Source organism: Phyllostomus hastatus, unplaced genomic scaffold (assembly GCF_019186645.2).
Source record: "Phyllostomus hastatus isolate PE091 unplaced genomic scaffold, TTU_PhHast_1.1 phas_scaffold_39, whole genome shotgun sequence".
Taxonomy (NCBI): domain Eukaryota; kingdom Metazoa; phylum Chordata; class Mammalia; order Chiroptera; family Phyllostomidae; genus Phyllostomus; species Phyllostomus hastatus.
Genome location: NW_025334028.1, coordinates 18,109,994 through 18,135,150, shown reverse-complemented (window position 1 = coordinate 18,135,150; position 25,157 = coordinate 18,109,994). Strand labels below are relative to the sequence as shown.

Here is a 25,157-nt window from a genome sequence, read left to right as displayed (position 1 = left end):
TGACTCCAGCTTCCACAGCCAAACACATTTGGAAGGCACCACTTAATATCATTCCCCCTTAAATACTTACAATACACAAGATAATTTATTAAAGACTATGAGATGCTTTGCAGGGAAAAAAAGTATTTTCCAAATTGAATAGAGTAGAAACACTTTTCTAATCACTAAAAACAAGACATTTAAAACTTTCCATAACCACCTGGTAAATGAGAGCTCCCATCCTTATAAACCTAAAGGTTCAGAGCTATCAATCACCCTTTCTTCATTCTTTCTTTCTCCTCCCCTCAGCCCAAAATAATACAGTGGTTCTGATTTTATATTTCATAATAATCACAGGGAACTTATTAAAATATAATTATTGGTTCTTACTTGCAGATGTTCTGATTCCTGTCAGTATGTTTAACAAGCAATCCAGGTGATTTCAATGTAGGTCAAGTGTTGGGATATTCAAACTGCCTGACACACTATCATCAAGGAGATGATTAGCTATTTTATAATTAAGCCTAGGTAACTTTAAAAAAAAAAGTAAGTTCAGAAAACCTGGACTTCATATAAGTGTATTTTAAAAAATTTTTCTACACAAGAAAAAAAGAGAGAAGACATACTAAGAAAAGTCATATCATACCCTAAAAGAATACCCTCTAATATAATGCCCAGAATACTAAGACAAAAGGTTTTACCCTATATAAGAATTCTTAGCCAGCACTCCATTGAGGAATTTTAGGAATTCTTAAACTGACTGACCTGTATACACAATTTTCATGGATATGTGAATACTATGGAGAAATCATCCAAAGCTTTCACTAATTCTTACATTGCTTCATTACTCAATTTAAGAGCCATTATATATTTTCTATGTATCTGAAAAAAGGGTAGTGAAAACTGCTTTTTAGTTAACACAATGAATCAGACATACAAAAGCACATTCCTCAGTATTGTTCTCTGAACCAAACAAAAAGCAATTCACCTTTGCAGAGTCATATTCAAGGAGCCTGTACAGCCTTTAATCTTGTTCTGAGCTTCAAGATGAGTCATTCCATGAGCACTTATTCCATCAATGCTGAGAAGCACATCGCCTATTCTCACGTTTGCCTGGGATGCTTTGCCACCATCTTTTAGCTGTAATAGATTTAATTAGGAATGTCACTTGTTAAAAAAATAAATAAAAAACACAGATTGAAAGTATATTTTTACTTACCTCAAAATAAAAGTATATACTATGAGACAGGGTAATAAAAATTATCTTGTAGCCCTGGCTGGCGTAGCTCAGTGGATTAAGCACAGGCTGTGAACCAAAGTGTCGCAGGTTCAATTCCCAGTCAGGGTACATGCCTGGGTTGCAGGCCATGACCCCCAGCAACCGCACATTGATGTTTCTCTCTCTCTCTCTCTTTCTCCCTCCCTTCCCTCTCTAAAAATAAATAAATAAAATCTTTAAAAAAATACGTTGTTTAAAAAAAATATCTTGTTTAACAGGTAAAGTTAAAATTTAAATGACATTCATGTTTATTTTTTAAATCTTTATTTTTTCCATAAAGCTAAAATAATTTTATAAGAAAGGTTCCCTAATAATTTCTCCATTTCTTTATTGTGTAAGAGTAGCGTGAGATTGTTACAAATGAGAAAAGGAAGAAGACAAGGACACTACATCTTAGCAAAAGAAAAACAGTGTAAGCTGAAAAGGGTATTTAATATTCTTTTAGAAGTAATTTTTAAAACTCTTGAGACAGCTGTATTTTTGTTTGAACACAGAAAGTAATACACACGAGGATCTACTAAACAATGCTTCCTGTTGAGTCCAATTCATATCCAGTCTTTGGGGTGTTGAATTATTTTAGATCACAGGCCCAAGTATCTTTTAAAAGGGATGTGTATCCTGCTCCAGCCACTTTGCAGGCAGGGAAGGAAACAGTGTGTCTGAGACAGACTTTCTTGTGTATCACAGTCTTTAGTCTCCAGTCTTTCCTCCTTTCTCTGTAAAATTTTGTTAGAAAATTTTTCTAAATAGAAAAAAAATATATCTTTTTGAGCAAGAATATGAAAAAGCTAACACACACAAAGTATTAAAAATATTTCAAACCTTTCAAATGAAACATTCTCTTTCATATACATAGTATATAGTGATTTTGTTTTCATCTTTTTACTAATGGAAAAAATAACTCCTTTCAACTGCCCAGATATTTGAAGGTTAAAAAAAATTAATGAAATATAGATACTAAAAATAAAAATTGCATACTAACAAAATGGATCAAAATTTAACTCATATAAAACCTATCAATATAAGTATATTATATATGTATACTTATACACACCTTTTATTATATATATATTGTATGATTGTCAAAGTAGTTCCAGAATTTAATGAAAATTAAATAAATTGGATTTCAGGATCACAGGATCAAGGAAAAAAGAATTAAGACAGAACTTTATTACATATATTCTTAAATACTGTACTGGTAGACACATTTATTAAAATATAAGCAGAATGTGTGCATGTGCTTATTTGAGATTTAGAAAAAAGTCTTTACAATTAACAAGTACATTAAGTAATATGGTTTTACTACAGTCATGCTCTGAGTGATGACATTTTGGTCAGCAACAACCACCTGTACAGCAGTGGTCCCATAAGATTATAATGAAGCTGAAAAATTCCTATGGCCTAGTGACACTGTAGCTGTAGTAGTGTGCAGCCCAATGCATTGTTCATGTGTTTGTGGGGACTGGTGAAAACAAATCTACCATGCAGCCAGTCTTATAAAAGTATAGCACATGTAATTATGTACAGTACATAATATTAAAAAACAAACAACTATTTTATTAGTTTATTTATTTACTATACTACACTTTTTTGTTAGAATCTACTATTTGTACTTATGTAAAAAAAGTTTGCTGTAAAATATTATGCCATGTTAGCCTGCCAACAGCCTCATACATCTCATGTTTACCAATCTCTTGACTGCATCTCTTTTTCTTGTGCTTGATTTAACCTTGTGTTGTTTTGTCCAGGCACATGATGTACAGGCTTGTAGCCTAGGACCAATAGGCTATACCATAGAGCCTAGGTATGTAGTAGGCTATACCCATATGGGTTTGTGCACTCTATGATATTCACCTAACAATGAAATCATCTAACAGCGCATTTCTTGGAACAGATCCCTGTCATTAAGCAGCTCATGACTGTATATTAAATAATAGGTGTGGAGCATCTTTTAATAATTAGTATTTCTTTTTTATTAATTTAAATGTCTGAAAAATCATTTAATAAAGAAATGCTAATTGTTCTTCTCTAATGTCACTGAACAAAATTGTCTGAATTGCGAAAGACATTTACAAGAAAACAGTTTCTAGAGCCAACAATGCCACAGCTTTCTATGGATGGGACTTGTTCATAGGATTGTTATAATGATTATGGGAGATTATAGCTCAATAAATGTTAGTTGTTACTGCTGTTCTGTTGACCTCAGATTACTAATCGGAGAAATATGGGTGCTGGTCTAGATGATCTCAAAGGCCTTCCTAAGGTCCCTTCCAGTTTTAAACTTTATCTACCTGTCAGCTATCTGCACAAAAGTATAGATCTAATTCCAAAGTAAAAGTCAAATTTGAAAGACTCTGTTTTGTTGGCAATGCAAAGGGACATCTATTCCCTATTAAAATTAGCCAATTAATTGAAATTTCAATCCTGATAAAGTATAAACATAATTTACCCCAGATTTTATTTTAGCCAAAAAAGGCAAGCATAAAAACAAAAAACAGAAATACAGCACAGCTAAATTACCTCGCTATTCCTAATGTAAAGTACACTTAACACAGTAACACTGAAACCTATGGCACATTTCTCTAAATGTACCCAACAAAAGCAATTTAAATATTCCCAGTTTTGTAGTAATATAAAGGTAATGAACAATGTATTAATCATCAAATCCAATGTTAAAACCAGATAAAACTTTTCTTACCCCTTTGTTCCAGTTGCCTAACTAGATTCCCAGATCCTATGACTTCAAGAAGTTCAAAACCAACTTCTCGAAATTAACTATCTTTTTAAGGATGCTTTTATTCTGCCACCTTATTTTCAGACAGTAGAGCATGGAAATCCTATAGCTCCTGTAAAGTCTGCCTCTTCCAAGTACCATGTCTAGGGAAATTATTGAAGTTTGTCGATTCTTCCATTCTCCTCCCATGATAGTCCATATCTGACCATGTGTCACCTTGATCTTGCCCAACTGACTACTGGAAGATTCCACATTCCTTCCTCCCCCTTCTAGCTTCACATTTTCCTAATAGTGACCCTACTACTGTTACACACTGGGGCTTCAATCATGTAAACCATTTATGAAATGAGGGTGAAAAAACTTCAAATATCTTCTGCTTCCTACAATGTAAAATAAAGCCAAAACCTGAAATACAAGCCATCTATAATTTGTCACCTACTGGATTCCAACCTCAAAATAAGCACCATAAGATCAGGGATCAAGTTTTATAATTTGCTCTTCTCCAAGAGCCTTGATTATTGTGAATATCAGAAAAATATCTGATAGACTGTGATAAATAAGAAATTAATAAGTCAGTACATCAATTTAATATACTAAATTCTAGAAGTATACTTAATTCACCAAAGTGAGAAAATAGATTCTAAACTGAAAATGATAGTCTTCAATTAATCTTTAGGTTGAACTGACATAATGTCAAAAATCAAACTGTAGTTCCAAAAGAACAAAATAAATCCAGTTCAGAGAGTCAGCAATGCCATTTTTCTGAGGACCTCTAAAGCGATATCACAGTTCCCCTTGGTAATTTTATCAAACAAGTGTTAGGAAGAAATATTTAATCTTGACCCTTTCTCAGTAAAATTATCAGAAATGGAAACAAATACCAAGCATCACCTGTATAACCTTTCATTATTATTTAATCTGTCAAAGTCATTTTTGCCTACAGTTTTTTGAACTTGGTAATACTGTCTTGGGTTTTCGACATTAACTTCATTTCTTAATCTCTACCTTTATTATCCTATCCTCAGGCTTTCTATTCATGATTTAAACTAAAGATCACGATTGAACTAATGCTCTATATATAATGGGAAAACCTCAATGCCTAGAAACAAATTTAAGACTTGTGAAAGGTGGCATCTAACTGAATACACCTGTGAACTTCATCTGTCTCCAGAACCACTTCCTCAAGCCATGGACTCATTAGAAAGATAAATTTCCCACTTTAATTGGATATTATATAGCATTATTATAAATTATGAGCATCTAAAGAAAAACAATAAGGTCACTCATTACTTGTACAGCTCTTTCTTCCTCTGTTTTTGCAAATCTAAATAGCCTGCATTTGTCTGAAGCAACAGTAGTTAAGTTTCTGTCATTAGTAAATCTTACACAGCTTCTATGACAACCATAAGGGTGTGTGTGTTACATAAATGCACAACGCGTAGAAAGGAAGCAGTTGTGGGAAGCTCCTGGGTCAAGCCCCGTATAAATCAAACTAATCACAAGCAAATGCTTCTCTTTTGATCTTTAAATGCATTTTTCAGAACAGCTGCCCAATTTTTCATAAACTTAACTAAGGTTGTTTTTTCTTCCTTAAAAATACTGCTTTGTGGTCTTACTTAAGTTGCAAGCATACAAGGCTGCACATGCTGGAACTACCTCTGAACTTCCGTTTATTGATGTAGATGGGTAAGAATCATTTACACTAACTGAAAAAAAAATGACTTTGGTAATTATCCTATTACATACTATGGGTAACAACCTCCTGCATGTTTTCAACAAATATGGACTTCTTGGAAATGTATGACCCTAACGCCATGGGCATGACAGGAATGCTATCAGACTTAGTAAACGTGAAAAAGGAACATACAAATATGACAGCTACAGAAGGAAACACTAAGAGAAACTCCCAATGTCTGAAAACCATGGGAACTAAACCATGGGAAAATAAAAGCTATTGTTTTTCTAGCGGTGATAAAATTTGGAGAAATATACTAATAAAATTATATCAGTCTGACCAAAAAAGTTTTCTTGAAGCAGGGAAAAGCAATGAGCAAAGTCTTATTTTAAAAGAACATCTGATTAATGATCAACCTTCAATTTTACTTCACAATGTTATTTTCTAGTACCTACTTGTAGAATAAAACTTTGCATCCAGACATGAGTCTACCACTGAAAGTCTCTAGGTGTTTATCTCCCACATACTTCCCAGAATACCATGAAATTACTTTTTGCGCAGATAATGCCCCCAAGTAAAAAACACATTAGAACTTATAAGCATTACACCAAAATAGAGAACTCACAAAACTCGTTTTCCTGTCAAAGGACGAGTGCTACTCAATCACTACCAAACACCACAAATAAACAAAGTGGTGGAGCTTTTAGCCACTAAAGTGAGAAGAAAAACACATTTGAGAAGTCCTAATTTTTTTTTCAAACACATCCTTTAACTCCTTTAAGGCTTTTTTCAAGTCCCAATTTATTTACTATCACTCTGGTGCTTATTAATCTGCCCTACCATATTACTCAGCACTTAACAGTTGTTGTGTCTTACATTATCTATTGTTATATAGTGTTGATGCCTTGAACAGCCTGTAAATTCTATTCAACCACATATAAAATGCCAATCTCTGGCTTGGATGTCTGACGTGAACATAACCCTTTAAATTTAGAGGATACTTTGCATTCATTTTAATACCATTTTCTGTGAAAAAGTGATTTGGTTTTTTGTAGGTTAGAATAGACAAAACAAGCAATTACTAATGTCTCTCTGTGAGTGATTTTGTAAAATCCTTATTCATGTCAAACTGTAGTCAATTTTACTCAAAACCCTGAGCATTTATTTATCTTTTATGGTAACAATGAGGAGAATACCTCAAAGTATTTGTCATTATGCCTTACAAAACCAAATGGAAAGAGAATGATATGCTTCTTTTTTGTAGCCACTGAGCTACCTGTTTAAACATGGGGCTCTGGCTCATAGTTTGTTCTAGTAGTCAAATGCATTTCCCATGAGTCCATCTTTATTTTTCTCTACCACCATCCTAATAAAATTGACACATGCCTTCTTAAACTGTAATTCACTGTAAGATGCCACATAATACTTTCATTTTATGACTAATACATATGTGTTTAAGCCCATGGATTTAATGTGCTTTTTAGTTAATGTGTGAATATAATTCTACCAGAAATGTGGAAAGTATGATGCTTAGTTATTAAAAAACAGAGCACATCTATAAACATCTCAAAATCAAACAAATCTGTTAATTACACAGAAATTAGTATTTCTCTGTATTCACTCTATAATAAAAAAATGATTAAGAAAAAATCAGATAGCTATAATGGTTAAAAATGAATTAGTGAACTCTAGTTTATCTGGGAAAAGATTAACACTGAAATTCACAAACTTCAGCTTCCCTATTCACTAGGTTCTGTTCAATGATGAGATGAATTCCCTGAAAGTGTATGCAAATTGCATGTAAGTATGCATGTATTTTCTGTTCAGTCAGTCCACAGCCTTCCCCAAATTCTCAAAGGCATCTATGACCCAAAAAATGTTAAGAACTAATGATTTAATGAAATCTTAGAACAGTGTTTCTCAAAGTGTGGTTTCTAAACCACCAGTGCCAGCATAATTCTACAACAGAAAAACATCGCAAGCCCTTCAATATCTAACAGAGTGAGATGTTTCAAACAAAACAAAAAAGTTCATTAACATCAAGAAAATAAAACTCAAAGCAGAAATTAATATTTACTAAAAATGTTGCAAAATCATGATTTCACATGCTAGTGAAAAATAAGTGTAGCTTAGAAAAACTACTTGCTTTTAAGAAACTTTTAAAATCTTCATGGTTTAAATCACTAACATTTAATAATAGCCTATGCTAGTGATTTTCAACCGGTGTGTGGCAAGAATTTTTAAAACATTCAATACCTGACTATGTAGTCAGGGGCACTGACCTCTTCTCCCTTAGATTGTCAAATTAAAAAATGACAACAGACAAACAAAATAATAGCCATCCAGTGTAAATGAATCAAAAAAATTTTTTGGTATGCCATAGAATCTTAGTAATTAGTTTAATTACCAAACTAATTAGTAACTAGTTTAATTAGTTTAGTAGTTAGTCTGATGCAATGAGATGAAAAAAATTGAAAATCATTAGCCTATTCCAATAAGGCACTAATTCAGTAACAAATTCTGAGAAAAGGTCTAAAAGAAGAGGCCCTTTCCCTCATCTCCTGTTTTATACTCTTTAACCTTTCACATCTGTATGCAACTCTACATAAAGCAGCATTCCTCAAACCACCTGTGGTAAAAATACACTATCTGTTTGAAAGTTTCCTCCACCCCCCAATTTGCCATATATCAATTCTTCTATAACATATAGGCAGGGGTGTCAAACTCATTTTCACTGGGGGCTGCATCAGCCTCACGGTTGCCTTCAAAGGGCCGAATGTAATTTTAGGGCTGTATAAATGTAACTACTCCTTAAGTAAGGGCAAGGAGCTTGGTGCTGCTGCCAGGTAGAAACAAGGCAGAGGCCCAGATTTGGCCTGCGGGCCTTGTGTTTGCCACCTGTGACCTACAGTAATTATAAATTACTGGAAAAACAAAAGTTAAATAAATCATACAAAATATAAGACCAATTTTTTTTCATCAGATTCAGTAGGCATACAATTGCTCTGTCAAACTACAAAGGTTTCTGGATACTTTTCATTTCTGTCCTTATTCTATCTCAAACGTCAATGAACAGTTTGCTAGTCTGCAGACCAGCAAGAATGCTTCATCTAGGCAATGACTATATTTCTCTTTAGGTCAATTGAACATGAATTAAATATACACACAACTAACATTTTCTAGTATGCTAAATTACCATACTAGAAATTAAAGGTATTTAGTGCATTGGTTGTTATTTAGTAATTTAACTCATTTCCATTTTGCTTTTTTGCTCTTACATTAAACATAAAGTGATTATACTGTATATTTATTTTGGCACATTTATCTGACTTTTCCTTTAGGAGTCATTTCTAAAAAGGTATGCACATATAATTTTTGATTTATGACACCAGACTGCCATTATGACACCATCTGTAGCCATTAATAATTCTGCAAACTATGTAAGAAAGTGTCTGTTACCCACACCCTTGCAACTCTTAGTATTACAAAAGAACCTGAGGGTAATTCTATCTCTACCACTAATAAATCCTGTGACCTTGGGCAAGTCATTTACATCTCTGGCCTTTTTCCATTCTGGAAGTTGGATCAAATGTTTAAGGTCCCTTTAAACTCTAAACCTTAATAAATATTTACACAGACTTTACTTTCACAATCTATCATTAGGTCAAATAGTCATTACAATTAGTATCTGTTACTCACTGTGGCACTAATTTTGTATTATTCTCCAATTACTTCATATATGTTATTCTCATTATTCTATTATAAAACATTAAAATGGCAAAATGTGTGCTTCTTAAAAGCCTAAAACCTCAGGCTCACAGCTCTGGGCAGGGGGTGGGGAGTGTTGGGGGTGGAAGGATCAAGCCAAAAAGAAAAAGGACTCATGGACATGGATAACAGTGTAGTGATTGCAGGTGGAGGGAGACAAATGACTGGAGGTAGAAGAGGTTACAAGGGGAACAAATGGTAATGGAAAAATACAATAAAAAATAAACTACTGAAAAATGAAAACCAAAAACCTCATCAACATTAGAAACCCAAAAGGCGGAGTTTCAGGGCTAACTGGAAGAGAATGTAGCTTATCTGCTTTTTCAGACCTGAAATAATTTTTTTCTTTTAGAATGAATTAGTCTAAAGGACAAGAATCTTCTTTCCACTGAGAGCAGCCACATCTTCTAATATTCAATGCTAAATTATGCACTCATTTGTTTATCATACATTTACTGAGCTATTACATATGGGCCAGATGTTAATGAGTCTCAGATTGAATTATTAGGCTAATGGGGAAAACAAATATCCATTTATTCTATCATTTAACACATACTTATCAAAATGTCTATTATGTGCCAGGCTATTCTAGGCATGTAACACAACAAGGAACAAAGTGAGGTCTTGCCCTCATAGAACTTAAATTTAGTCAGGGGGAAAGAGATAATCAACAACAACAACAAACATAGAGATAAGTAATAAAATGTCAGGAAATAAGTATTACAGAAGACAAAGCTGAGAAAGGGAATAGAAAGTATCAAGAGACACTTTTAAGGTAAGGCAGACAGAAAAGACTTCCTAGAGACATGACATTTGAACACAGACTCGAATGAAATAAGAGAAGGAGTCAGGCAGACACCTACAGGGACAACATTCCAGGCAGAGGGACAAGCAAAGGTAAAAAAAAATTACTTAGACACACTACAGGGTAATAATGAAATGTATAAAGTTACCAATAACTCAAAGAGTGGAATAACTAATTTCATATACTTAGGTGACACAAAGGTTTCCCCGAGATAACAACTGCCCCGAGTGCTGAAATATGGGTTGGAATTTGCAGACACAAGACAGGAGAGATCACTAGGCAAAAAAAAAAAAAAACATGTGAAAGACATGATGATATGAAAGTACCACTGTGTTCAGGGAGAGGCAAGTGGTTCAGGGTACCTACATTTTATGGAGAAAGTGACAAGGAAACTGACAGTCCAGGTTGGCCAGGTTGCCAAAAGTCATACAACAAAGGACATAGTATGTGACAATAAACAACTTCTTAAGAATCTATGTATACAAGTTGCTTCTATTTCAACTAGTGTGGTCTCCTTAAAACTTTCATTGCTTGGAACAGATTGCTTACATTATGCAACTACAACTCTCGGATGCCATACTGTTTCCAAGAAATCCACAGTTGTCAACTCATTCCTTTCAGCGCTTTTTCTACCATGCACTTTCTTTTGTCCCTTCAAGATGGATGTGTGTTCACTTCATTCCTGTTGCAGGAAGTACGGCCTCAGCTTCCTTTGTACATCTGTAGCCTTTCAGAACCACGATCCATCAACATTTGGACCCATGAAATTAACGTTTCTGTACATGAAATTATTTATCCTGCTTGGGATTTGTTGAGCACATAAAGAAAAAGTCCTAGGGATTCTTCTCCTCCCAGTTATCTTGCTCTAGGTCTGAGCTACCACCAACACCAAACAGAGGTCTTCTGTGCCTTTTCTCACAGTCCCAGGTTTATTTTTCCAGCCCAACAAACAGCATGCACAGCTGGCTTTTGTCAAGATTGCACCAATTGTTAGTAGATGACTTCTAGTGCTCTGGTCTCTAGTCACAAAACACTGATGTGTTCTAGATGTTTCACTTCCTCCACAGACAGCAAATGCACAAACGGCAGCAAGAAAAGGAAATGTTCTTACGTTAGTGCCACTGTTCGTTTTTCTCCACCCCGCAGGCCCCCCGCTGCCGCCTTTTTAAATTTAGAGTAGAAGAGACTGGAGCAAAACTTCTTGAATGAATCTTGTTCTGGTGCAATTGGTGCACCACATGCTTCTGAGCTGAGGATAACAGTGGGCTTGGCAGGGGGCAGAACACTGAAAACAGGGAATATTAAGCAACATCACTGCTCCTAGTTGTGCAAAGTCTGCACAGGGGTGGGAGTGAGACAGTGGAAGGGGCTAAGATTCTGACTAAATAATTGTGTATTATTTAGACTTCAAGATCTTAGCTGGTAAAATAGGCCTGAATCATACTGTCTGCTGTTTCATTTCAACCTGTTTCCCACTCATGACATCAGCATTTTCATGAACATACCACCTCTTTCCATGAGAGTAAGAGCTCAGAGTAACTTAAATATAAAGACAAGACTAAAGCCATTATTGTTAGAGAAAACAGGAATTTACTAGCAGAATTGAATCTAGTATCTATAGAGTTTTTCTTGTGTCAATGAAAAACTATCAGCACTACCAAATGTTGATCATTATTGAATGATGAGAGACCAGTGTTTCACTTACAAGTTTTTGAGTTTTGTTAGAGTATTTGACATGGGTTCCAGTCTATCAGCAAATGGTTACTGAATACATAATATATACCAGTGCATAAGGTATCTTCTGAGGGTAGGGGACATGAAGGGGAGTAGCATTGTGTTAGATTTTTTAATTGTTAAAAGTTTGTGTAATTAACAAGTAATATTTATAACTAACATGTATTGAGTTCCTCATTATATGCCAGGCACTATGCTAGGCACTTTTCTACTCTCTTTTAACAGAACCTTCTATTTCTACAAGTAAAATGACAAAAACTAATAACAGATGAAATACGCTACATTTGTTCTTCTATCTCACAGATGAACATTTTGTGTTAATATTTTGATATATGCAAACATCTTTTCAAAAAGTTAAACATTATGAATATATTTCCAAGAAAATCTATCTAGCAACCCCCTGATTAGCTTAGCAATTACTCTCTGCTGGCATTTATTAAAAGCCATTTCCTCTACTTCCAATCAACGTAGAAAACAGTATACAACATTATTTGAGTTAGAAGACAATGATTCCAGGAACAAAACCTTCCAACTAGTCCATGAGTTCTCCAGCCAGACTGTTCAACATTACAGACATAAATTAGAGAGCAATGTACTCACATGGAATGTCTCACTGCACAGAAGCACTAAGGTAAGAAACACCCCTTGCAACAGATTCTTTAATCACAAGCACACTCCATTGACTAAAAATTGTTCTGGCACAAAACCAAGGGAATAAAAAACATAAATTTTTTACTGAGAATTTTCTAGAGTTATGGCAAGTTCCAAGAGTAAAGATTTTTTTCAAATAAGTATTGTTTTTCCTTTGTTACATTTACTTTGTTTAGAAGAAATAAGAAAGGAAGGAGGGACACTAGGCATTTTGCCTTACCAAAATGATTTGCAAACCAAAAACTCTTCTCCTTGAAGCAATATAAAACACAAAAAGAACAGCAAAAAAAAACCAAACACACACACACACACACACACACACACACACACACACACACACAAAACTGGCAGACATGACCCAGCCCTAACTGAAATGGATTTTGTTATATTCATTTTTTCACTCCAAAATTTAAAATTATATTTGGGCATTTGATTAAATGTATAAAATCCCCTTTCTTGATTTTCACTTAACAATTACTCTGTAATCATTAAAAATCATTTCTTGGAGCTGAGTCAATATTTGTTTCCAGCAACTAGTTATAGACTTAGGAAGAATGTGTATCAATTTGCAGATGCCAAACCACAGGGCAGAAAAGAGAGTAGTAGTGTGTTAGGCTGTGGCAGAAAGGCTTAAAAGCTTTTTATTGACTTGAAGATACATAAAATATGAGGAGAGACCCAAAAAACCTGGAATTTTATATGGACAGCAGGTCCTTTATAGTACAGGCTTCCCCTGCTAGGTGAGGGTTGTAGGAACCCATCTGTATCAGTGTACCAGCTGGCATTGTGAGAGGCTGCATTCAGCTTCAGTAAATTCTTTTTGAAGACTCTTTCAATGCATTAGCCCACTTCATCATGAGCAACTGCTGACTGTAAAAACAGCATGACCCCCAAGTCAAAGCGAAATCTTTTGTCAATGTGGAAGAGACTGAAAAAAAAAAACAAAAAAAACCCACTTGGAGAAGCCCTAAAAGGTACCAAAATTGAGGAGTTCAAAAACTGTTTTGAGCAGTGGTAAAAACATCTTCATGTCTTGATAGGTGTATCAAATGGAGAGTACTTTGAAGGTGACTGAAGTTTAAACATGTAATAATAAATACACAATATTTTGTAAATAAATTCCAGGCTTGTTTGGGTTCCCCCTTGTATACAAAGATAAATTTATAATCCAGTATTCAGATTCAAAATTAAGAGATTAAAAAAATTCAAATTCAATACAAGGCTTGATAAAAGAGTCCACAAAAAATCAAATCAAGGAGATTTTAAAAGGTTGTGTTATCACTCTGAGTCAATACTATGACAGTCTGTTGAGGACTTTCAAAAAATATTTTTAAGCCTTCAGATGCATTCATAGCCTTCAGATGCATTTAAAAAAAAAAAAGCACTATCCACATCAGGGCAAGTGTTAGTCCCACTGTATTCTATATGTTTAGATCATATCAGTGTAATTCAGTATCAGAAGAACCACCACAGTCAAAACAGTAAAAGATCCATAAATTACATCCTACCAGGAATTACTTACCAAAAATGGATGATGTTAAAAAGGCTGAGTATATAATATGAAACAGTACTAGATTTATTACATTTTACAAAGCAGCAATTCATACATACATGTGGCTGATCAAAATCTCAGGTCACTTTTCAAAAGTATGGAGACATACTCTGTATCTCTTCCTCTCACTCTCTAAAATCAATTTTTAAAAAATTAAAATGACTACCATTAGAGATTGGGTGGTTTAATTGGTAACAAAAATATTATTTCTGGTAGCCAAGTGACAGATACATATACCAAAGAGGAGAAACTTGCCAGATGTCTAAAATAAATTCACATATGACCTGGCCAGTATTACCTCTATTCTTGTCCCAATAAGAAGTGGTACCATCAAAACATCTTCCAACATGATAAGAGGCTATTATTAAACAATATTATTTTGGGAGAAGTCAGTGAATGTTTTCTTCTATTACTTAATTTCAAATTCTACTGGCTAAAGAGAGGTTTAGGAATCATCCTGCAGTAATAATTTAAATACTGAATTAACATGGAAGAAAGTTATTTTCAAAACCAGGTATACCAGTCAGTCAGTGAACTCATCTGTCCCAGTTTGTTCAGCTGTTTAGAAATGGTGATGAGGGAGGAGAGGTAGTTTGGTCTATATAAACCAGGCTGTCTTAACCACTAACAATTTATCTTTCCATGCTTCTGTTTTATGACAATCGGTTCTATGGTGATACAGGAAATAATTTAAGAAATACCCAATAGCTAATATCCCCAATTTTGAAAACAAAAAGATAGTCACTATCACAAGTTTTTGTTTGCTGATTTAAAAAAACAATAAAACTTTCAGCCCTGGCTGGCGTAGCTCAGTGGATTGAGTGCGGGCTGCGAACCAAAGTGTCGCAGGTTCGATTCCCAGCCAGGGTACATGCCTGGGTTGCAGGCCATGACCCCCAGCAACCGCACATTGATGTTTCTCTCTCTCTCTTTCTCCCTCCCTTCCCTCTCTAAAAATAAATAAATAAAATCTTAAAAAACAACAACAATAAGACTTTCAAAATGGCAACGTAGAAATGAAGAAACTTCACCATGTTCCCATCCGGTAATATATTTGGCTAGTACCTACACCAGTGGCAATACCCACAAAGGTATCTATTTCAACATGACACCTGGTACTGGCTTGATGCTAGTAACAGAGAAGTGGAGAAGGAAAGGGGAAAACAACAATGCACAGTTAGATGTTTTGCACATATCAACTGCTGTAACCTCCCTAAAACACCACAGAGTACTAGGTCACAGGGCTAAGAAGTCACAGTGCTGGGGTTGGAATCCAGAAGTATGATTCCAAAGTCTGTTTCATGACCACCAGAGGGGCTGCCCTCCCACTCTGCACATCACTAGCCACTCGCCCTCCTGAGATAATACATGACACATTCAGCCAAGGGCACATTTTATTCTTGAACAGTTTATTCCCTAAATCTCACCAATCTGTTCCTCCCACTTAGATAAAATAGACTCAATAAAGCAAAAAGGAAACTGCTCTCCCTTAAAGCTTTACCTCTAAATTGCTACCCTGATTAACTCTCTCTAAGCCTCATCTAGCTTTCAGTAGGAACACAACTATCCAACACCACACAAGTATAAAAAAAAGAATCCCTCAGTCAAAATTTCCAACCATCCAGACCAAAAAACAAAGGCAAACAGAGGAAATAGAAGAAGGAGGGAGGAGGAGGGAGGAAAAATAAAGAAGAGAAAGTGAAGGAAGAGAGGGAAAGTGGCAGAAAATAATAAAGCCCCAAAAATCTTTCTTCATTTTAAAATCCTCGTAGTTCTACTGAAATTAATGTTACTGCAAAATCCAATTTACAGTCTCATCTAGGGGAGAAGCGGGCCTGTACAGTTCTCCCTTCCAAACTGGGGTATTACCTTATTACCTCCCAGCATTTTTATTTTGATAGGAGGATCCCTGGCTTGCCCTTGATGAATGACGATAAAAAGCCTTTCTCTGAGATGATGACTGGAATAAGGCCAGCTCAAATATGATTTATCAGTGACATAACATAGAGTATGGTTTCTCAAACTATGTAAGAACTAATTTTTTAAAAAACATCAACAAAAATATAATCAGAAAAATAATTTAAAAAATATGTATAATACAAGTGCCTGATTTTTATTGATTCCACAGACATGAAAGTAGTGGGCCTAATTGCTATTAAAATTTGTAAATACTCTCAATTTCTGAACTTATGTTATCACAAACTGACAACTCCATGGACAACACTTTGAATAACACTGCATTAAAACATCAGCCCTGGCTGGTGGAGCTGAGATGGTTGGAGTGTCGTCCCATAAACCGAAAGGTCACGAGTTCCGTTCCCACTGCGGCATGTGCCTAGGTAGCAGGTTCAGTCCCCAGTGAGGGAGCACACAACAGGCAACCAGTCAATGTTTCTCACATCACTGTTGGTGTTTCTCTCCCCCTCCCTTCTTCTCTCTCTAAAAATCAACAAGCATGTCCTTGAGTAAGGATAAAAATTTTTTTTTTAAATTTTAAAACGTCAAAGACAACTTCCTGTGCTGTAAATGTCATATTTGAAAAAACTAAAATATCTTTAGAAATTTCAAAAATACTTGTTCTAATTATTGATAGGAATTACTATTGATAGTTATAGGCAAATATAAATTTTTTTCCTTTATACTATATATTTTGAAAATTAGTAGAAATAAATAAAATTTTTAAAAACTATCAGTTCAGTTGCTATAACTTATTTTATGGCACATTAAAGCCTGAATATTAAAACATCATTTCTGCCTTTTTATCTTCCATTATTAAAAAATATATATAACCTTTTTAAAATATATAATCTTTATGATATTTTTCCCCTTACCATTTAGTCCCCTTATATGCACCCCACCCCAGCAATGACCACAAAGTTGTCCATGTCCATGAGTCTTTTTCCATTTTTCCTTAATCCCTTCACTTCCCAACCCCTGCTTGAAGCTACTAGCAGTCCTCTGTTCTCCATCTATGAGTCTGTGTTTGTTTTGCTTGTTAATTCAGTTTGTTCATTAGATTCCACATATGAATGATATTATATGCTATTTGTCTTTCTCTGATTGGCTTATTTCACTTACAAAAATGTTTTCCTGGTCCATTCATACAGTTACACAGGGTAAAATTTTCTTCTTTTTTATAGCTATTACTCCATTGTGTACATGTCCCATAGTTGTTTTATCCACTCAACTACTGATGGATACTTGGTCTGCTTCTAGATCTTGGCAATCACAAATAGTGCTGAAATGAACATCAGGGTGCTTAGTGTTTTGGGTTCCTTTGCTGGGTCAAAAGGCAGATGCATTTTTAATTTTTTGAGGTATCTACTTACTGATTTCCATGTGGCTGGACCAGTCTGCATTCTGACCAATAATACAAAAGTGTTCCCCTCTCTCCACATCCTCACCAGCACTTGTCCTTTGTTGATTTACTGACGATAGCCATTCTGACAGGTGTGAGACAGTATCCTATTGTGGTTTAATGTGTATTTCTCTGATGACTCATGATGTTGAGAATCTTTTCCTATGTCTACTGGCCATCTGTATGTCCTCTTTAGAGAAGTATCTATTCAGGTCCTTTGCCCATTTTTTAATTGGGTTGTTTGTTTTTTTGGTGTTGAATTTTGTAAGTACTTTTTAAATTTTGGATATTAACCCCTTATCAGAGGTATCGGCAAATATGTTCTCCCATTCTATGGGTTGTCTTTTTATTTTGTTGACAAGTTCCTTTGCTGTGAAAAAACTTTTTAGTTTGATGGAGACTCATTTGTTCATTTTTTCTTTTCTTTCCCATGCCTGGGGAGACATATCTAGTAAAAAAATTTCTACGAGCAAGGTCCAAGATTCTGTTGCCTGTTTTCTTCTAGGATTTGTATGATTTCTGGTCTAACATTTAAGTCTTTGATCCATTTTGAATTCATTCTTGTGTGGTATAAGGTGGTCTAGTTTCATTTCTCTGAATGTACCTGTCCAATTTTCCCAATACCATTTATTGAATAAACTATCTTTAGCTCACTATGTGTGCTTGCTTCCTCTGTCAAATATTAATTGACTAAAAAGGCATGGGTTTATTTCTGGGCTCTCTACTCTGTTCCACTGATCTATGTGTCTGTTTTTATGCCAGTACCATGCTGTTTTAATTACTATGGCCTTGTAATATAGTTTGATATTAGGTAGCATGATTCAAACTTTGTTCTTTTTTAGGAATGCGGCTGCTATGCAGGGCCTTTTGTGGGTCCATATAAATTTTTGAAGTATTTGTCCTAGCTTTGTGAAATATGTCACTGGAATCTTCATAGAAACTGTACTATAATCTACAGATTGCTTTGGGTAGTATGTTAATTTGTCCTATCCATGAACACGGCATATACTTCCACTTATTTGTATCTTCAATTTCTTTCTTTAGCATCTTATAATTTTCCAAGTATGGGTCTTTTATATCCTTGATTTGGTTTATTCCTAGGTATTTTATTCTTTTTGGAACAACTGCGAATGGGACTGTTTTCTTAATTTCCCTTCGTTAGTTCTTTGTTGGCATATAAAAGTGCAACTGATTTCTGGGTATTAATTTTGTATCCTGATACTTTGCAATCCAGCAGTTTCTTGGTGGAATTTTTGGTGTTCTCTAGGTACAGTATCATGTCATCTGTAAATAAAAACAGTTTTAGTTCTTCCTTTCCAATCTGGATGCCTTTTATTTCTTCTTGTCTGATTGCTGTGGCTTGGACTTCCAGTATTGTGTTAAGTAAGAGAGGTGAAAGCAGACATCCCTGTCTTAAGGGGAATGCATATAGGTTTTGCCTGTTGAGTATGATGCTGGCAGTGGGTTTATCATACATGGCCCTTATTATGTTTAGGTATGTTCCCTCTTTTCTCACTTTGTGAGTTTTTATCATGAATTCTTGCTGGATTTTATCAAAAGCTTTTTCTGCTTCTAATGATATAATCATGTGGTTTTCTCCTTCATTTTGTTTATGTGGTCAATCACATTTATTGATTTGTAGATACTGTACCATCCTTGCATTCCTGGAATAAATCCCAACTGTTCATAGTGTTCAACTGTTCAAGGTATTATTTATACCTTTCTGTGTTCAGTTTGCAAATATTTTGTTCAAGATTGTAGCATCAAGGGGTTTCGGTCAAGATGGAGGCGTAGGTAGAAACACTTCACTTCTTCTCACAACAAAAAGAAGGATAACAACCAATCTAAAATCAATAAACTACCAGAAGTGCCAGAAAATCAAACTGCATGGAACTCTGACAACCAAGAAATTAAAGAAAAAGTCTACCAGAACAACCAGACCTGTAAGAACCCTTGGCACAGGCGAGGACAGCTGAGAAAATCCACAGTGAGGTGGTGGACCATTTGCACTGGCCTGGCTAAAGGAGAAACTAAGACTCAGAGCTCACTGTGGATTATGGCAGTTGCTATGGTTGGAAAAACTCACAGTCTCACATGAGAGTCCATTGGAAAGTGAACCAGAGACAAGCAGGGGAGCTGCATTGTTCCCTCTCTGGCCCCTCCCCCAAAGGCAATGCAACAGTGCAACAAAGAAAGGCTGCCCAGCCCTGGTGAATACCTAAGGCCCCGCTCCTCAGGTGTGCCAAGACAAAGAAATATGGACCAAATGAAAGAACAGAGCATAACTTCAGAAAGAGAACTAAGCAATGAGGAGATAGCCAACCTATCTGATGAAGAATTTAAAGCCCTGGTAATCAATATGCTCACAGAACTGATTGAGCTTGGTCGAAAACTGAAAAAACAAATGAAAGATACTCAAAATGAAATGAAGCAAAATATTCAGGGAACTAACAGTGACTAGAAGGAAACCAGGACTCAAAGCAACGATTTGGAACAAAAGGAAGAAATAAACATCCAAACAGAACAGAATGAAGAAACAAGAATTCAAAAAAATGAAGACAGGCCCTGGCTGGTGTAGCTCAATGGATTGAGCGCGGGCTGCGAACCAAAGTGTTGCAGGTTCGATTCCCAGTCAGGGTACATGCCTGCATTGCAGGCCATGGCTCCCAGCAACCTCACATTGATGTTTCTCTCTCTCTCTTTCTCCCTCCCTTCCCTCTCTAAAAATAAATAAAATAAAATATTTTAAAAAAAAATGAAGACAGACTTCAAAATCTCTGAGACAACCTGAAACGTTCCAATATCCAAAGTATAGGAGTGCCAGAAGGAAAAGAACAACAGTAAGAAATTAAAAATGTATTTGAACAAATAATAAAGGAAAACTCTCCCAATCTGGTGAAGGAAATAGACTTCTAGGAAGTCCAGGAAGCTTTGAGAGCCCAAAAGAAGCTAGACCCAAAGAGGAACACACCAAGGCACATCATCATTAAGTTACCCAAGATTAAATATAAAGAGAGAATCCTAAAAGCAGCAAGAGAAAAAGAGACAGTTACCTACAAAGGAGTATCCACAAGGCTATCAGCTGATTTCTCAAAACAAACCTTGCAGGCAAGAAGGGACTGGAAAGAAGTATTTGAAGTCATGAAAGGCAAGGACCTACATCCAAGATTATTCTATGCAGCAAAGCTGTCATTTAGAATGGAAGGGCAGACAAAAGTGCTTCCCAGATAAGGTCAAGTTAAAGGAGTTCATCATCACCGAGTCATTATTATATGAAATGTTAAAGGGACTTATCTAAGAAAAAGATAAAAAATATGAACAGTAAAATGACAACAAACTCACAACTATCAACAAATGAACCTCTTGTTGTTCCAAAAAATAACAAAAACAAAAACTAAGCAAACAACTAGAACAGGAACAGAATCAGAGGAATGTACATCACATGGAGGGTTTTCAGTGGGGAAGGGGAAGGGAGGAATAGGAGGGGAAAGGTACAGGGAAGAAGCAGCATAATTGGTAGGCATAAAATAGATGGGGAGAGATCAAAAACAATATAGGAAACAAAGAACTCAAAAAAAAACCTCTTATATGTACAACCCATGGACATGAACTAAGGGGAGGAGGAATGCTGGAGGGTTGGGGTGTGTAGGGCAGAGGGGGGATAAAGGGCGGGAAATTGGGAAAATTGTAACAGCATAATGAATAAAATATACTTAAAAAGAGAAATGTGGGGCATAAACATTTTTTAAGCTTAAAATAATTGTGAATGAGAATAGGTGTTCGACAGAAACTTGAGAAAAAAATCAATTTTGGAAGAAGAAATAGAGGTTTTCTTCCACATGTATACACAGGTATAAACATGAAGATGTTTATTGTAGCATCATTTCTGTTATGAATTGGAAACAACCCAAATGCTATCAATAAAGGATTGGTTAAATAAATAAATAAATAAATGAGATTTGAGTGTCTATGTTAATCAGGAATATTAGCCTATATTTTTTTCTTTGTAGTGTCTTTATCTGGTTTTATAATTAGCATAATGCTGGCCTTGTAAAAATGAGTTTCAGAGCCTTCCTCCCTCTTGAATTTTATGAAACAGTTTGAGAAGGAGAGGTGTTAGTTCTTGGAATGTTTAGTAAAATTCACCTGTGAGGCTATCTAGTCCAGAGCTTTTGTTTGTTGGGAGTTGTTTGATTACTGCTTCAATTTCATTAGGTGTAATTTGTCTATTCAAATTCTCTGAATCTTCCTGATTTAGTTTTGGAAGATTGTATGTTTCCAGGAATTTATCTATTTCATACAGGTCATGCAGTTTCTTGGCATATAAGTGTTCACAGTGTTTTCTTACAATCTTATGTATTTCTTTGGTGTCAGTTGTTATTTCTCCTTTTTCATTTCTGAATTCATTTATTTGGGTCCTTTCTTTTTTTTCTCGATGAGTCTGGTTAAAGGTTTATCAATCTTGTTTATCTTTTCAAAGAACTAGATCTTAGATTCACTGATCTTCTGAAAAATTTTTTAGACTCTACTTCATTTATTTCTACCCTGATTTAATTATTTACTTTCTTCCACTCACATTTGGGCTTTCTTTTTGTTCCTTTTCAAGTTCCTTTAAGTGTGAAATTAGATTGTTTATTTGAGCTTTTTCTTGTTTTTTTGAGATAGGCCTCTATTACTACAAATTTCCCTCTTAGGATTGCTTTCCCAGTGTCCCACAGATTTTGGATTGTTTTGTCCTCATTTTCATTTGTTCCAAGGTATCTTTTGATTTTTTCCTTGATCTCACTGTTGACCCATTTATTGTTTAACAACATGTTATTTAGCTTCCATGTCTTTGTGTGTTTTTCAGTGTTCATGTGATTGATTTGTAGTTTCATATTGCTGTGGTTGAAGAATATGATTGATATGAGTTCAATCTTCTTAAATTTATTGAGACTTGTTTCATGTCCTAACATGTGGTCTCTTCTACAAACGTTCCATGTGTACTTGAAAAGTATGTATATTCTGCTGTCATTAGTTGTTGGCAATGGTAACAAAGAAATTGTGTACTATACCATTTTGTACACCACTTTTTATTTGAACCTTATAAATGTATTCCTCATTCAATAAATTATAAACACATAAATAAAAGTTTAAGTGTACTCTTAAGAGAAAAAGAAGATATGATTACTTTCTTCCTCCATTTTGTTTTATCTCCTCTAACTGAATAAACACTTGCTGTCACAGTAAGAAAATAATTTATATGACTCTTGACCATAAGAAATATCTTCTACAGTGAGGACTTCACTTTTTCCAGAAACATCCATTAACACAAGCATAATGTGGTGAATATTTGGTCTAATCAATCATACTTCAAATTATTTTTAAAGTGTTCAAGCATTCATTTATATGTGGTCCACCTACTAAAGTAGACCACAATGCCCAGTCCTAAGGAATTCCATGAAAAATAATTTGCAGTAAAAGTCTATAGGCTCAAATAAAATCATAAGTGAAAGAGATGTTTCAACTGATACCACAGAAATACAAATGAATATAAGAGACCACTATGAACAACTATACAACAAATTGAAGCTAGAAGAAATGGATAAATTCCTAGAAACATACAATCTACCAAGACTAACTCATAATGAACTAGGAAATCTGAATAGACTGATTACTAACAAAGAGGTTGAGTCAAAAAACCTACCAAAAAACAAAAGTCCAGGACCAGAGAGCTTCACTGATGACTTCAAAGAAACATTTAAAAAACAATAAATATCAGTAACTTCTTAAACTCTTCCAAAAAACAGAAGTGAAGAAAGAGAAGTCTTCAAACTTATATGAGGCCAACATTCCCTGATACAAAACCAGATAGGGATGCTACCAAAAAAAAAAAAAAAAAAGAAAGAAAAAGAAAAGAAAAGAAAGCTAAAGGCCAATATCCCTGATTAACACAGATGTAAAAATCCTCAATAAAGTATCAGCAAACTGAATTCAATAATCCATTAAAAGGATCATATACCATATCAAGTGGGATTTATTATCCCAAGGATGCAAGAATAGTTCAACATCAGCAAATCAGTCAGTGTGGTACAACACATTAACAATATTAAGACTAAAAATCTTATAATCATTTTACATAATTCAGAAACCTCATTTGACAAATTTCAACATCTATTTATGATTTAAAAAAAACAACTCTCAGCCAAATGGATATAAAGGGAATGTATATCAACCTAATAAGAACTGTATATGACAAGCCTACAGCTAACATATTCAACAGTAAAAAGATGGAAGCCTTACCTCTCAGACCAGGAATAAGACAAGGATATCCACTCTCACCACTTACTCAACAAATTCTGGAAGTACTAGCCATAGCAATTAGGCGAGAAAAAGGGGGAAAAAAAGTATCCAAACTGGAAAGAATTAAAACTCTCACTATTTCCAGATAACATATTATTCATAGAAAACCCTGAGAACTCTATCAAAAAACATCAATAAACAAATTTAGTCAAGTTGCTAGAGATAAAAATCAGTACACAAAACTCTGTTATGGTTTTAAACACTGATAACAAACTATCAAAAGAGAAATACATAAAATGATCCCATTAACAATTTCATCAAAGAATAAAATATGTAAAAATTAACTTAACCAAGGAGGTTAAAGACCTGCATATTGAAAACTATAAGACATAAATGAAATAAACTGAAGATACAAGGAAATACTACTCCATGATTGTGGATTAAAAGAATCAATATTGTTAAAATGTCCATACTACTAAAAGCAATCTACATATTCAATGCAATCCTTATCAAAATCCCAATGGCATTTTTCAAAGAAACAGACAAATAATCCTAAAATTTCTGTGGAACCACACACACACATAAAAATGAAACAGCCAAAGCAATCTTGAGAAAAAGAAGAACAAAGCTGGAGGCATCACACTCACTGATTTCAAACAACATACCATGCTATGGTAATTACCATAGTAATTATTACATTCACTGATTTCAAACTACATACAGAGCTACAGTAATTAATTATAGGCATAAGAACAAACACATAGATGAATGGAATAGAATAAAGAACACAGAAATAAACCCATGCCTATGTATTACAAACAAAGAGCCAAGAATATACAATGGGGAAAGGACAGTCTCGTCAATAAATGGTGTTGGTAAAACTAGACAGCCACATACAACAGAATGAAACTTGTCCACTCTCTTATACCACACACAAAAATGTCAAATGGATTAAAGACTTGACCTAAGGCTGAAAAACCATAAAATTCCTATGGGGAAAATATATATGGCAAGCTCTTTGACACAGGTCTTGGCAATGATTATCTGATTCTGACACCAAAAACAAAAACAACAAAAGCAAAAACAAGTGGGATTATATCATACTATAAAGTTTATATATAGCAAAAATTATAATCAACAAAATGAAAAGACACCCTACTGAATGGGAAAAATTATAAATCATATATCTGATAAGGAGCTAACATCAAAAAATATATAAAGAATTCAGACAACTCAATAGCAAAAAAAATAGACAATCCAATGAAAAAAAAGGGCAGAAGATCTAAAAAAATCTTAAAAAAAAAGAAGGCATACAGTTAGCCAGCAGGTACATGAAAAGA

At 34.7% G+C, this 25,157-nt stretch overlaps 1 protein-coding gene across 8 annotated transcripts in view; it reads right to left on the bottom strand.

The window, feature by feature from the left end:
- Nucleotides 1–25,157, bottom strand: part of PDLIM5 (PDZ and LIM domain 5) — a 209,258-nt gene that overhangs the window by 138,604 nt on the left and 45,497 nt on the right. For all 8 annotated transcript variants that reach the window (XM_045820066.1, XM_045820067.1, XM_045820068.1 and 5 more), the window contains exon 3: nucleotides 968–1,119. In XM_045820066.1, coding sequence (XP_045676022.1) covers nucleotides 968–1,119 — 152 coding nt within the window. The remainder of the gene's footprint in view (nucleotides 1–967; nucleotides 1,120–25,157) is intronic.